The sequence below is a fragment of the Anguilla rostrata genome, chromosome 1 (genome assembly GCF_018555375.3).
Source record: "Anguilla rostrata isolate EN2019 chromosome 1, ASM1855537v3, whole genome shotgun sequence".
Lineage (NCBI taxonomy): Eukaryota > Metazoa > Chordata > Actinopteri > Anguilliformes > Anguillidae > Anguilla > Anguilla rostrata.
The window spans coordinates 41,630,416-41,646,818 of record NC_057933.1 but is presented as its reverse complement, the minus strand read 5'-3'; the positions used below and the strand labels follow the sequence as shown (position 1 = coordinate 41,646,818).

At 40.3% G+C, this 16,403-nt stretch overlaps 1 protein-coding gene across 1 annotated transcript in view; it reads right to left on the bottom strand.

The window, feature by feature from the left end:
* Window positions 1-2,592: 2,592 nt before the first annotated feature.
* Window positions 2,593-16,403, bottom strand: part of lrrfip2 (leucine rich repeat (in FLII) interacting protein 2) — a 53,366-nt gene continuing 39,555 nt past the window's right edge. Inside the window, exons 19-26 of the mRNA XM_064333393.1 lie at window positions 15,470-15,640; window positions 14,708-14,800; window positions 11,143-11,244; window positions 8,595-8,727; window positions 6,626-7,084; window positions 4,615-4,754; window positions 4,000-4,104; window positions 2,593-3,577 (exon numbers count right to left, since the gene is read on the bottom strand). Coding sequence (XP_064189463.1) covers window positions 3,467-3,577; window positions 4,000-4,104; window positions 4,615-4,754; window positions 6,626-7,084; window positions 8,595-8,727; window positions 11,143-11,244; window positions 14,708-14,800; window positions 15,470-15,640 — 1,314 coding nt within the window. The 3' untranslated portion in view covers window positions 2,593-3,466. The remainder of the gene's footprint in view (window positions 3,578-3,999; window positions 4,105-4,614; window positions 4,755-6,625; window positions 7,085-8,594; window positions 8,728-11,142; window positions 11,245-14,707; window positions 14,801-15,469; window positions 15,641-16,403) is intronic.

Sequence of the window (16,403 nt, the reverse complement as noted above, 5' to 3'; positions counted from 1 at the left end):
AATTTCTCATAATACACAGTTCGATTCAGTGTTTATGGTTTTTGTGCCAGTAATAAAATGAAATATTTGTTTGCCTTTTGTGCACTTTCCTATCTCTGGTTTTCTTGAGGCATTTCATGAAAAACTTCAGTGTAAACAAATGGGCGAAATGTCAACTAATAGATCAGGCACCAGTTCCTGTTTCTATTTTACAAAACAAATTTATAGTGTTGGCAGGATCTCAGCTTTTTAAAAAATAAATGTTTTTGCTCCCAAGTTTGGAATGGCTGTTATTTTGAAGGCAACAGGACACAAGCATCTTAACTTCTGCATGAATTATCTGTAATTATAAAAGTTAATGCAGGCTTCAGTGCCAGTGAACCATTTTAAGGCTTTATTCACATAGTGAACCATATCCATAATATCACCTGTTAACATGGTTTACTTTCATTAAAAACTTGCTAACTTGATACCGTGAGCTCCATAATGTTGGGACAAGACCCCCCTCTTGATTTGGCTCTGTACTTGGAGTACAGAGCTAAACCAGGGGGGACTTTGACCCAAACATTATGGAGCTTACTACATTTGTGAGGGTATCAAGAGAGATCGCCTGATTGTCCAGCTAATGATAGGACAGGACTGTCTTCATGTTTCTCCTTTCTGGCAATAAATTCTTAAATGTACCTTTAAAAAATTTTTTACGGCTAAGGACAAGGATATTAAAGAGATCTGCAGAATGCCATACATCAAGTAGTGGAGAAATTAATTGGGTTATATCTCTCATTCCTTTGATTTCCTTACCGGCTTTTCAGAAACTATTCAATCTTTAATACTGTATTGGATCAGCTAAAAACCAAACATAAGAATAAATATTTATTGACTTTGATGTATCCACACAAATTTAATTGAAGGAATTTTACTTCACTTTTTAAGAAACTCATCCACAGTTGTGAAAGTGACCATAACAAGACACTGACAGAAAGCCTTTGCCATGTTTTCCAAATGGGAGGCAGAGTATTGGTGCTTCTGCATGTACAAGATGAACCTTGGATTAGTAGCCTATACAGCATCACAGAAAAGGTGGTATGTGTTAACTGTGTGCAAGTGCTTTGTGACTAATGCAAGACCAGATGCTATTCACATTAATGTAAAATTTTCATTATTGCTCATCTACTTTGCCTGCTACTGCTGTGACTCACCTGAGCAAGGCCATTGCAACTGGTCCCGTATTCCATGCTAACTCTAAGCTGTCCAGCAGTGAGCTAACCTTAAAACTGCTTTATCTTACAAACTAACAACAAAGAAATGTTATTTCCTGAATATCGGCGCTTGTTTTCAGATGCACTTGGACTCACTACTTTATTTGCATCGTGTCATACACTGCAGCTGCTCACCCAATCAAATAGCATGGCTACTTTGAATCCTGACATACTAGAGAAACGCTTTCGTGCTCAATCTATTTAGTTTAGACAAGCAATAGCGAGTGGAGTTTTCCCATTCTCCATTGAGACTAAATCCCAAGCCAGAAGGCTCTATTAGGCTGTGTGTAGACTGCTGAGGTCAGTGCTGGCACTAAGAATAACTCCTACCCCATTCTGAGGATGATGATTGCACCTACCATACCAAGGAAGCAAAATGTGCCAATGTTTGATTCGATAGAGAAAGAAAGGTCAAAGACTGACTGCATTCACTGATCCAAATTATCATCTAATTTACTAATCAACTAGTCTTCAAAATGCAGTGCATTTCAGATGGATTGTAGCAGCTGACAGCTTATCAGGCAAAGATTCAGGCTTGTTTTGTCAAAACTGATGTTGCTATATTGAAATGGATATTGTAAGAACAGACAAAGAAAGATATTTTATGATTATCTTTTCGTCGTTTTTTTGTTTTTTGGTAGGTATATTCTGAATTGTAATATTACTATACACATTATTGATTTTTGCCATGCTATGGAAATTAAGTGACATTAAACTTGATTTTTCTTAATTTTGAAAAGGATAGTGGCAGCTGTTCCACAAGGTGGTCATTTCCAAACTTACCTGGCCTAACTGAAAAAAGTCCAGCACAGGTGTTTGAGGGACAACGTTGAGCTGCAGTTCTGGGACCAAGCTCATAGAGGCAATATCAGAGTTTATTTTATGTGATGTGTCCTTTGTTTAGAGTTCAATGTTAATTGTTTTGAGAACATGAGATTGAGTTTTGAGAATGAGTGTTAAAACTAAAAACCCTAAAGCAAATACAAGTAGACATTCATCAAAGGACAATATTTTGCACAGAAAACAATTGGGTGTTCAATCACATGGTCATACTGTAAATAGACTTAAATTTAAAATGAAACCGATAACCAGAAGGCATTTAGATTTAGATTCGTAATGACACAAACACTTGGAATAAAGCCACTGCTGTATACAAACCCAACAAACTTAATTTTGGCTCTAAACTGCAGTGCAATGCTTCAACTACAGCTTTTTGTAGTAAATAGTATGTTGTTGTTTTATGACTTTTACTGACTTCTGGTGTATCAACTTTCAAGATGGAAGACCAGTGCTGACCATGAGGACACTGCAAATTAGAACACAACCAATAGGAAGAAAAACAAGCATTAATCAATTTCTTTTACGTAGGTTTAATGTTGTAGCTGCCCCAGTCACAATCACGGTGTGGTCCTGAGACTGAAAACTGCTCTTTCCAAGCACTGAAGAAGCAGTTTGAGAAAGTAGTTTGTTTTCCATGTGCTTCACATACTCAGGACAAATATCCTGCCTTTACACTAATCTGATGTGCCATAACCCATGCAAAAAACACCCACCCGGTATATACAGTTCATTCATTTACACATTTATTCCAAGAAATATTTTTAAATATTTTTGAAAAATTCCTCAACAATGAGAATTCAGCATACTGTTAATTGTTCTATATATTTTTTAAAATCCTAACTGCACCCTATTTTAAACACATACTGTACCAGTAATAACTTTCATACTTAGTGTAATAATGCAACCCCCCTCAATCTCTTTTGCTCCATTTAGAAAGGCACTTTGCTGTGTCTGCAGCAGCCACGTGCAGGTTTTATGGTGATAAGCAGTATAGTGTAGTTCAGATCATGCAACTTATTTTTATAAAAAGGAAAAGTCAAGCACCCACCAGGAAGGAAATGAAAACCTTGTGAATAACATGATGTATAACAGTCTGAAGAATAAAACAAATTTCCTTAGAATCAGCCAAAATTTGACCCTTTTCAGCACAAAGTAAATAGTTCCCTTACAATGATGCAAGACGGTTGACAAGTGAATCCAATTGTCTCAGTGATTTAAAAAAAAAACAAAAAAACAAACAAAAAAAGAAGAATGGGGAAGGCCAGTACTAGTGGTATGTTTTTTTTTTTTTGTTTTTTGTTTTTTACAAAACTATATGACTGAAAGAACCCCCTTGTGGCAGAGTTGGTAGAATTTGTGAGACCCTGTTGAGGTTCCCTCCTCTGTGCTCACTGTTGGGTTAGAAGTGCGTTTCGATTGGCCTTCATCTTCTCCAGGCGCTTGACTAGGTGACTGTTGGTCATCTCCATCTCCTCGATCTTGTCCAAAGCTGTTCGCAGCTGAAGGGAGAACACAAGGTCTTCATAACTTTGCTGGAAGTACAGCTGCAAAGCTTCTATAACAACCACAGTAGTATCTGCATTCCATTCTTTAGCAGTAGGTTTTTTTTTTTTTTTTTTTTTTTTAAATTGGAAAATGTAAACCGTTTCAGTTTCAATGCTCAAACCTTTTTGCATCAGCGACAAAAAGGAGCTTAGCAATTTGCAATTGGGAATTGTAATGTTGTTCTCATACCTGGTCATTTGGACAGTTAGCCTTACTCAAGAGATTTGAATCTCTCAGACAAATATAACTACAACCACCAGCACCGCTACCAGTTCTACTAGTCAGAATAAAAGAACAGGAATATTCAAGCGCAGTATTCTATGAAGCTGATACAGGTCGAGATGTGGAGGGAATTAGTCTTATTTTTGTACTGTACCTCTCTTTGGAGTTTCCGCTTTTCAACTTTAAGCTCGTCCTCGACTTTCTCAGAGTTATCTGCTGAAGCCTTGTATCTGGAGACCTGTCCTTCAAGTCTAGTAATCTGAAAAAAAGAGGATTCATTGATTACAAGGCAGAGCAAAGCTATGCTGTCAAATGAGTAAACACTTCAGGAATGTTTTTTTTTTTTTTTTTTTTTGGGAACAATTTAATCTTGAATTTGAATGCCCACACCCAAGTCTTAAACCCCTCCTACTACCCTGCAACCACCTCAGCTGAAACCAAACTGTCTGCATACTCTGTTGCCCTTTTGAGCCCCAAAAGATGCCCTGAAGATTTCAGCACACAGTGAAACACTTGCTATTTTTACCCAGGTTGAACATTTTCCTGGCGCACAATTGTTCGAAAATTGCATATCATTCACAGAATTATCCCAGGATACCACTGATTTCAACTTAGCTAACCATTCTGTGTGTTAAGGTGATTTATGGAAATTTGGAATTAGCTGTACTGTCTACTATTTTGATATATATATATATCAGGATTCCCTCTCTCTCTCCACAGGAGGAAATATCTGTAAAACAGTACTTTATTGCATACGTTTGTTACTTACATTTTGTTCCATCGTCCCCATTTCCTGTTCAGCTTTTGAGAGTTTGAACTTGTATTCGCTTATCTGTCTGTTTGTGTCTCCTGTAAAAACAAGTTTATAAAGTGAAATATGTATGGCTAAAATAGTCATAGGGAAAAGAGCTTAAAATGTAGCATTCATGTATCCAGTCCAATAGTAAGTAAAAGACAGAAAGCAGCTGCAAAACATAAGCGTTATATTCACCCACTAAGTGTCACTACCCAACTGTACAGCAACACATTCCCATGGAAATAGCAGCAAAGCACTTAAAAGGACACACTAAACATGCAGAATATACTGCTATACAACTATAACACTAAAATATGATAGTAAATCCAAGAATTCAGACTGCTGAGAAGTCTTACAAACTGGCACAGTCTTCAAAGACTGTGGCTTAGCATGCCACAGAAATGAATAGTATTGGAAAATGGGTCTGAAAAAGCAACAAAAGTGCAGATAAAGGACGTATTCTTTCTTATGCTTTTTCCACTCTGATCTTCAGTGCAGAAACCTCCACCCTCGATTTGGGGAAGTGCAGACCACACCGGGCGTGGCACACCAAGCCTCACTTCTCATCACCCGTAGCTTCACATACAGCATAAAAGGTGGACTGGCAGGAGCCAGATCGACCAGCCGGGGTCGCTAGAGAGCAATGAGATGTGGATCTCTGCCGACTGAACCCTCCCGAACCCCGGATGCAGGGATACAAGCGTTCTACATAGTTAATCAGTTTCTCTTTCAAAAGTGACATCACTGATTTACAAGAATTTACACATCATGTAATACGGGAAGAAATGTTCAGATAATAATCTAAAGTACAAAATACTTTTAAAAACTATTGCACAATGTCATAAATTACTTCCTACAACCCAGGCGATGGGGTGCTGTGATTAATAGTGCTCTTACACTACTCAATTCAGCATTAGCACATGGGACTGATAAACTACAGTGGAAAATAGTAGGATTTGCTTTGAGTCAGCATCCCCCCTGCAGCTCCTGCAGTACTGTCCCAAATTCAAAAGGGATGAGGTCCACCCAACACACCCATAAACACACTGCTTCATTAGCCGAGGAAAGCAGAGTGCCTCATTTCAGGATCTGATGGCTTTTTGAGATGGTGTAGAAAACGTCCACTATGACGCATTGTGCAACCTGTTTGTGACAGAGCTACACAATATTAAGACGGACTAAAGTAGGTGGTAAAAGGAGATTATTTAGTAAGAGGACCCACCACATACTTATAATATATCCTCTTGAGACCCAGCAGATAAACGTATTACCATTTTTTTTGACATAATACAAGAGTCTTGGATGACAAAAACATGTTGCAGTGAAGATATTTTCAAAAATATTACTTATTTGTATTGATATCCTTTTGTGGTGTATGTTTCAGCATAGTAGAATATATGCTTCCAGAGAGTAAGATCACATGCTCATGTCCGCTACAGGGGACAAAAATGAATTACTGGGAATTAGGAGGGTTTGTGACATTGGTGAAAGATTATTAACAGTCATGTTAATCACTATGGCCTACAGCTGAATAGTGTATATTCAGGAGCAACTTCTTAGTTTGAAACTTAAACATCATTATAATGACTGAATATTGAATGGTATTTAATGAATTGTCAGTAATGGAAGTTCGTTGCATCAGGAAAAGCACAAATTCATGAGGTGCAGTCTGTCAGTCCAGTGTGGCGTGTGTGCACAGCCATCTTGGGGGCTGTTTGTCTCTCTCCTCATGGGTTCAGTTCTGTCCCGCAGTTCGCCATCCCCGCAGCGTCATATATACAACACGCGCTGACCATCTGAAGACTGCTTGGCTATCAGCACAGCCCAGCTGGGTTATCAGCATTCAGACAACTAGAAAACACCAGACAGCATCAGCACTAATGACCACACAGACAGCGTCATCACTAATGACAACACAGACAGCATGAGCACGAATGACAGCACAAAACAGCATATGAGCAAGACATCGGCACAAGACACAGACACATCAGCACTAATGACAGCACAGACATCAGCACTAATGACAGCACAGACAGCATCATCACTAATGACAGCACAGACAGCATCATCACTAATGACAGCACAGACAGCATCATCACTAATGACAACACAGAACAGACACGAGCACTAATGACAGCACAGACAACATGAGCACTAATGACAGCACAGATAGCATCAGCACTAATGACAGCACAGACAGCATCAGCACTAATGACAGCACAGACAACATCAGCACTAATGACAGCACAGACAGAATCAGCACTAATGACAGCACAGACAGCATCAGCACTAATGACAGCACAGACAGCATCAGCACTAATGACAGCACAGACAGAATCAGCACTAATGACAGCACAGACAGCATGAGCGCTGACTTGCTGTTGAAGTTTTACCTGGGCTAAGAGTTCATCCTTTTCATCAGCAAGCTTCCGTAGCCTCACATCTGAAGATAAGAATAAATGATGTATGTACAGGAAAATGCTAATATATTAAGCAGAACACCCTTCACATTCAAGATGATTATGCAATAAAAGATGAATTGCAAACCATGTTAATAATACAGCAAGTGCCTTCTGCATGGGGGCAAATAATTTAACCAATGAAATGACTGCCCTGTGAATATATGTAGACTGTCTGCACAGCTGACTCCACAGTAAATAATGGCCAAGTATTACTGTCAAGAGTAAAATATATATAAAAATTTCACTGTAATTAAATGATTGTAGATGAAACCTTAATTTACATAAAGAATTGTGCACATTATATCATTATACCATAGAGATAATGCTCTGATCCCAAAATGCATGCCGCTGTGTCACATCTGAGCCTGCATAACTGTCCTATATCACACCGTGCAGCTGCACAGCAGAGCAGTTTAGGGCCTCAGGCTCATAAGGAGGGGCACTGCTGTGTCATTTAGCCTCACAAAGCTTCTGTACTCCACCGCAAGCAGAGCTGTTCATGGCCCGTCCTGGTTAGAAGTGACTGAATAACAGTGGGAAGAGACACTGAAGCCTTGCAGGACAGTGGAATAACAGTGAAGAGAGACACTGAAGCCTTATAGGATAGTGGAATAACAGGGGGAGAGACACTGAAGCCTTATAGGATAGTGGAATAACAGTGTGGGAGAGACACTGAAGCCTTGCAGGATAGTGGAATAACAGTGAAGAGAGACCCTGAAGCCTTATAGGATAGTGAAATAACAGTGAAGAGAGACCCTGAAGCCTTATAGGATAGTGGAATAACAGTGTGGGAGAGACCCTGAAGCCTTGCAGGATAGTGGAATAACAGTGAAGAGAGACCCTGAAGCCTTGCAGGATAGTGAAATAACAGTGAAGAGAGACACTGAAGCCTTATAGAATAGTGGAATAACAGGGGGAGAGACACTGAAGCCTTGCAGGATAGTGAAATAACAGTGAAGAGAGACCCTGAAGCCTTATAGGATAGTGGAATAACAGGGGGAGAGACACTGAAGCCTTATAGGATAGTGGAATAACAGTGAAGAGAGACACTGAAGCCTTGCAGGATAGTGGAATAACAGGGGGAGAGACACTGAAGCCTTAGGATAGTGAATAACAGTGAAGAGAGACCCTGAAGCCTTGCAGGATAGTGGAGAACAGGGTGAGAGACACTGTAGTCCTTTAGGATAGTGAAATAACAGTGTGGGAGAGACCCTGAAGCCTTGCAGGATAGTGGAGTTACAGGGTGAGAGACACTGAAGTCTTGTAGGATAGTGAAATAACAGTGAAGAGAGACACTGAAGCCTTATAGGATAGTGGAATAACAGGGGGAGAGACACTGAAGCCTTATAGGATAGTGGAATAACAGTGAAGAGAGACCCTGAAGCCTTGCAGGATAGTGGAGTTATAGGGTGAGAGACACTGAAGTCTTGTAGGATAGTGAAATAATAGTGGGGAGAGACACATCACAGCCACGCAAGGTAGCGGACTCACCCAGGGGCCCCTCGCCTGCGGACTCCAGCACCTGTGCTGCCTCCTGGCTGACCACAGTGATGCTTCCCCCGATCGCCTCCTGGCTGACGTCTCCATTGGGGGTGTCCTCTGGGATGATCACCAAGCCGTGTTTCTGTGGAGACAGTGCTGAGTCACTGTCCGGAAGGGGCCGAGATTTAAGGAAGCAGCTGTGTCCATTACCTTCAGCTCCTCCCTGGGAGTGGTGCTTAAAACAGCACTGAAGAACTTTACTCAATCAATCCTGGCTCCATATACTACAGGCTTGTAAGTTACAGGAGCAGCAAGGTAAATCAAGCTAAAGCTCTCTCTACTGTAATTTGTGCCTGCAGCTAAACTGTCACTTTTGTAAAATGGATGATTTTCATAATTACTTTTCTGCATTAAGCCCTCAGCACAGAGCACTTCCACGATTCAGGCAGCTTCCGTTCAAACATTAACTTAGTGGCAATGACTTCTGTCGTTTGGATGTAACGGTTGCTGACTACAGTATCACAATTTACTCCATTAACTGGAGATGTAGCACAACACTGCAGTTCTAGTACTTCTCTCTCAAATCATTGCACCAAAACATGTATGACTCAAAGTTTTTAATTGAAAGGTAACAGTAGCATTATCATACTTCAACATAGAGGCTGTCGAAAGCATAACCGTTTCCTTTCTTTGGTTTCGGTTTCATCATTTAAAAAAATAATAAAAAATGCAAACAAAAAATGAACTACAAGCCGAATGAGAAGATAATTCATGCACCTGTACAGCATCAGACAAACTGCTCGTAACAGACGTAAGAATGGAGTCTTCTATTCCAGACCTCTTCTATTTTAAGAATGTGTTCTCTATTTTTGGAATGTGCTCCCTTTACCCCCCCCCGTGACTGCTGCGTCAGGTATGTCCTGCCATTTACCCAGAGTTGTTTTCCCTGTTTTTCCACCCTGTTTTCCCTGTTTCCACTCCCTCGCCAGCAACTGTTCCTAAAAACTGTGCTTTGTCAGTTGCGTGCCTGTTACTTGGTGGCTCCATCTGTTGCTTTGTAGTAAACATGGAATGTGCTTATCTGTTCAGTTCGTCCAACCAGACTGGCCAGAAGATCACTTTGAGAGCATTTGTTTTTCAGGAGAGGGGTCTGAACTATTCTCCATAATTACTCAACAGAAATGAAGTAGTAGAGTATCACACTTCCTTGGTGTTCAAAATGTAATCCCTTTTACATAACCAAGGAAACAAAATGACTTGTCCCCAAAAAATGTACAGCAGCGAGCAAAGGGTTAAAAAGCACAAACATTCAGCGAGAGAAAGGGAGACAGAGATAAATCTATTTATATCTTCCTGCAATGACTAATGGCATTCTACTGAATATGTTCTAGGAAATTCAACCCATCTCTTCTGATAGGACATCAAAGACAGAAAGATTTAACTAAATTAGTAGAAATTATAGGTATGTGAAGTATTTTAGGGTGAGAAGAAATGAATGTAAGCAGCTCAAAACCCAGAAGGATAAATGAACAGGAATGAAATGAGGAAAAGCACTTTAGGTAGAGACCCACCTAAGTACACATTATCTGTACTTGGCCATGTGGGCCTAAAATACATTTACTCATGGTAAGCTCCATAATGTTTGGGACTAAGACTTCTTTTTTTTCTTTCTTTGGCTTACTACTGAACCATTTTTGATTTGTAATCAAACAATTCACATGCGATTAAAGATTTATTAAAGGGTATGTTTATACAATTTGGTTTCACTTTTTATACATAGTCCCCCAGCCTCATTTCGGAGAACCAGAATGTCATGGGACATATTAATGTCAAGTAAATGAAAGCAGTCATATTTAGAACTTTGTCAAATATCCTTTGCATGCAATGAATGCTTGATGTATGTGACCCACATACACTACCAGGTGCTAAATATCTTTTCTGGTGATGCTCTGCCAGGCCTGTACTGCATGCATCGTCAGCTCCTGCTTGTTTTGGCGGCTAGTTGCATTAAGTTTTCTCTGCATGTTCAACTGGATTCAGATCGGCTGAATGACTTAGCCAGTCAAGAATGTTCCAGTTTTTGGCTTTGAAAAACTCCTTTGTCGCTTTAGCAGTATGTTTGGGATCACTGTCTTGCCGTAGGACAAGGCGTCTGACATTTTAAGTAGTAATTCAGCCCATTTATTTTAATTTATAACTCTTGGCTCTTGTACCACTTCTACAGCTGGGATAACCCTTTTGGCTCAAATTTGCTTAATGGTTAGAGTTTCACAGGTCTCTTATCTTTTTATGGGCAACTGACAAAAAATTATAATAAAAAAATATATATACTCTATGTAATGTGTGCTGGTTTGAAGCAAGGTGCTATTGAAGCAAACACACCCGATGGAACCCATGACTGATACCTAATGGATGTAATCTCAGTGCACTCATGATCGCATGACATTTACTAAAGTGCGTAATTTGAAATGATGTCCGTTACCTCCCATTTCTGTAAAAAAAAGTTTTCCCGTGGAGAGGCCTGACTGGCATGGCCTTGCACTTCCAAGACACCTACCTCTCCTGTCTTCGACTTCCCCTTGAGGTCAGCCAGCTCATCTCTGAGCTCATCCCTCTCACTCCTAATGCAGTCAAAGTACTCTTTCTGCCTCTCTAGCGCCTGGCCACGAGGAGCATGGAATGGCACGGAGGAACAGGAGATAAAATGCAGAAGAAAAAGAGCAGAGGTAGGCAGAGAAAAGGGAGATAAAAATGTAGAGGGTAAGAGCAAAGACAGGTGGTGATGGTGAGAGGTACGCACACAGCATAAACACAGTAAAGGGCGTAGCAGAGTGACAGGGCCATTCATGGTTAATAGGCAAACACAGAACTGAATGCTCACAATGGAAATTGAAGCAAACCAACAGAAGCTGGAGCAAGATGGAAATGGGAAAAAGCACAAAGAAAAACAGGCGATTCCTTTTAATAACTAAAATATAAATGCTTTCATGAGGAGTCCCGATGGGCGGAATATAGGCACAAATCCACGTTCTGGTACATAGTCAATGGAGCAATCATGCTGAAGAGCCAGTTGTTCTGAGGAAAGACTGAATTATTTGAAAAACTTTTTTGATAATAAGCGGATTAAATATTGTTTTCCAACAAAATGAGTAAATATTCGTAATGCTTGAATATATCTGTAGCCGCACAGCATTATCATAGCATGAAAGCTTCCAGAAGCACATGACTATACTATATTATATGTGTACCAATAACTACTGTAACTACGACACTTACTACTTTCAATGCCATGAGATTCATTGACTAAATACCCAGTGTGTGAAGGAGTGGCACTCCCATATCTGTGGAGTGGTACCTTACTTAATTAAAGAACTACACAGGGGGAAGTGACCCTATATTTACCATTTCTTTCCTCGTCACAGACAGGTAACAACCAGCAGATACATATATCATCAGTATATATTTCCATCTGCAAGCATATGTTTGGCACACAATCCACTTGAGTGCTCTAAGCACTATATGCCAACATTCTGACTCTGTATTATCGAAAGTGATAGTAAATTTACTATCACCGCTTGAAGTTTACTTCACTTTACTTACATTAACAGAACAGTCTTAAGATGATTTTCCTTTGCCTCCGCTGCATTATTCATTTTTGCATTCTCTTTAGAACGCACACCAAGTATGGCTGTTTAAGAGTGTTCTGAACTGCACATACGCAAACAGCAAGAACAAACTATATTCCTCAATTGTGTTATGTACTTCACAGGACCCACAATTCAGAGTGTGTACTGATGGAAACTTGTATGCGCTTTTCCTTCCCAGAGATCATTGTGTTAAACCACCCTTTCTTATTTTAATCTTTTTAAAGTTTGGCATCCAGCGTGGGGCGACATACATCTAAATCCCAATTTAATTTGGAATGTCCAATCATCTACCACAGCTGACGTTCATGCACTCAAACTGTATATGTAATTTTCTACCTCCAACACAGATAAAGAAGCTATCTATCTAGCTAGGAAACTACATAACAAATTTTCCTAACATGATCAAACAAATGTTGGTCATAAACTCTTCTACTTACAAAAGAAGTTTGGTGGACAAACTATTGTGGCCTTTTGAAAGCATTGTCAAATTAGGTATTTAGACTTTTTTTCTAGTTTGTAATGTAATATGAAAGACTGGTTCATGCAGCAGGCATTAATGTTTTGAGTCACTGTCCAGCAAAGTAGTTAGAAAGTACTTTTTATTGTACAACTGAGGTCATTCAATTTTCCTTTGAAAAAATTTGGTCACACAGAACGTGGGTAAATAATTCACCCAGAATACTATGAATGGAATTTAAAAATATCATTTACTAAATCTCTTGCAACAAAGCGCTTGGTCTTGGTGACCCATCATAAGAAGATGAGTAGATTAAGGATACTCTGTAAACATAAATATTTAAAACATCACCTTTACTTTAATGCATGCAATTTGGCCCAGCCATCTGCTGATGTTGACTGTCATATGCATGCGTCAGTTGAATTATCACTACTAATCATCACTGTGATTCAAGTTCACATCCAAGCATGAAGCTCCACACCATGCAGTCCTGACAAGCAATACACTGCTGCCATGCCGTACAGAGGAAAAACCTCTGTAAGCACAAACACCATCAAATGGTGAGAGAAAAGTCTTGTGGATTTGTCAGACTTTGTAATTCATTAAAAAAATAGAAAGAATATAAATATAATTACAATAAATGTGTACTGGTAAAATATGACCATGTCTACCAAAAAACACGCTATAATGTGTATCACCTTAACTAATTCAACAGATTACACTATGTGCTTTTTAATATACATATTCATTGCAGTACGAGCAATTCAGTCAGCAGGATGGTGAGTATCTTACACATAAGCCATTTTGATTATGGCTGGTTTGCTGCAGTAGAATGCAGTCTATTGGTCGGTCTATTGCATGCAAATGCCGTACCGGCTACTTCACTGAAACGCACAGCAATTTACTGGCTGGTTCAAGCAGCAGAATGCAGCCTATTGCTTGTCAGACCCTCAGAGGCCCTCCTACCCCGATCTTTTTCTCCTTCCAGTTAACGGTTTCCTGTAGATCAAACACCTGTCTTGTGAGGGAATCTAACTTTTGCCGCATTCCCTGGTTCTCCTGGAGGGGCGGTTTACACAGAAGAGAGAGACAGGAGACAGAACAGAACAGGACAAGGAGAAATGAAACGAGCACAGGATGGACTGAGGAGAGAGCTGGAAGCCAGGAAGGAGCTCCGTCGCCATTACCAACAGGCAATATTTTACCTCTAATCATTTTTAATATGCACATCTAATCTGCTTGAAAGAAATGTGGAGGTCTTCTAAAAAAACAGTGCAAGCATCTGGAAATAAAATCTTACACCCAGCAAATTTTGGTTTTATGCCAAGGTATCAAGTGGTCATTTGGTAAAAGAGTGCTTACAAGAGTACATGAAGCCCCGTTTTAAATACATATTCAGACATTAATAAAAGTGGTTCAAGATATGAAATGAGTAAGTGTGTACTGGAATAAACTTGAATATGTGATACAGCAATCTGTGCCGCAGGGCTGGCAAATGCCCAGCTCAGCTACCCTTCAAGAAAGAGCACCTCAGCTGAGCTTCCATTTCCACTCCACACCCTCCAGCACTGGCCATTACTGGCACCCTGCTTACATTACTGTACTTGGCATATTCAGTGGATTGCAAGGTTGTCAGTCAAAATGTGTGAGCGAGTGTGCAAGAGTGTGTGTGTGTGTGTGCATGTGTGCATGTGTGCGTGTTTGTGTGCACGCACACAAACAAGAAGATGGCCCTCGATGGAGGCTTAAGACAGGAAACTGCACGTTATGCCACAGTGCTCACATTTCTGCATTTCCCCATCACCAGCCAGTCTTCTCTGTACGTCTTAACCAAATGGCGGTGAGACAGACTGTACTGTGCACTCAGTATTCTATCACTCATACAAGGTAAATTCAGTTTTTATACGCATTTTGGACGAAGTCGCACCACCCTAAGAACAGCAATGCAGCTGCAGTCCATAACATCACCAAGGCCTCAACATTATGTCATTAAAACAGGTTAAAAAAAGAAGATTTACTTCAATGAGTTCGTCTCTTTGCCGGATTCCCTCTTTCAGTTCCTCCTGCTTGTGCTGTAAGACTGTACATGTGTGCTTGTGTCTTTCCAATTCCTGTAATCAAAGGACAGTTTAAGCTTAAACAGTAACGTACGAAGATCATATTTTTGGTCTTATTATATTTATACAATATTGATTAGCTTAAGCCAAGAAAATTCACATATGCATTTACAGATATATCAACAAGAGAATGTGGAGATGGATTCAAAGTACAAGAAATCTTATGAGTGTCCTCGCTGCTTCCTTACTTTGTACAGCATCTGGCCAAGTCAAAACACGAGTGGATGTTAAATAGTTCCTCTTAAACCTTGTATAAAGTTTTTTCTATAAAATGCCTCTATTTTATATGCCGTTTCACTGCTTTCCCCCAGTTTGGAAGGCCCAGTTGCATGCCACGTTGCCCCATGGGGCTTCTGGTCACAGTTGGCACAGCCATGGCCCAGGTTTCATAGCCAAAAGTTGGGAATATCCAGACACTAGAACTCAATAAAACCTTCCTAAAATTGAGCCGGAGATGGAAGTTTAATTTATGAGACGTCACGCATTGCATATCATCTCATGTAAAACACACTAATCCTTTCCTCTCCCTGTGCTGATGAATGAGGCTGTCTGTACATACCTCTGCTTCTCAAGAAAATTAGACTGCCTTAGACTCTTTTGCTTCTGAGAATGAATGAAGCCAACCTCACGCTCTTCTGCTTCTCAAGAGAATGGAGACTCTACCTTAGACTTCTCCTCCACTTCCCGATGCAGCTCCGCCATCTGCTCCTCCATCTCCTCGATCACGTCCTTCAGCGTGTCCACCTGGTACAGGAGGTTTGCCTTTTCGTTGTCCAGTTGTGCGTTGGACACCATGGCCTTTTTGTATTTCTCTTCCACCTCAGAGAGCGACTCCTGCATGGTTAGCACACATCGTTCAGGCCTGTGACCGTCTCACAACCTCACTGCAACGTTACAGGAACACGTACACATTCTGACGAGCAGAGAAAACACAGCCATGTATGCACACACGACACCAAGATGGAATAACTTACAATAATACTATTATTAATAATAATATTAACAAAGAACTGTTTTAAATTCTATTGCACAGAAAATACTTGTGGAGGCTGTAAATGTTTAGAAAACTGAGTCAGGTTCATTTAAATCATGGAAAAGTTAAGCTCTCTTTGGACCAGAAACTTTTCACATTATACAAAACACAAAGTTACACTATGCAGGTATACCGTCACAGTACTTGTGTACAAGTAGACAAGGGGTCCGCAACCCTGGTGCTGGAGAGCCACAGGCTCAGCTGGTTTTCATTGGTGCTCTGCACTTACTTAATCAATCAGAGCATTTGATTGGTTAACTCACTTCACCTGGTTGCTTGGGCCAGAATTGGGCACCCATTTTAAGGTGCACAGAAAAACCAGCAGAGTTTGTGGCTGAAAAAGTGGCAGAAGCAAAGTCACACTGGAAGGAAAAGAGGGCGGTGCTCCAGCAGTGGTATAAACAGGAAACTTCTGCAGTAGGAGGCGCTGCCCTCAGGAGGAGACCTCAAACTAAGGTCCAGACTCGCTCCCTGCGCTCAGCTGTGTGTACGAATTAAAGGTTTCCCTGGGACCCTGGGCCAACCAGGTTCAATCTGGACACTTAGTCGTGGTCCAGTTTAACT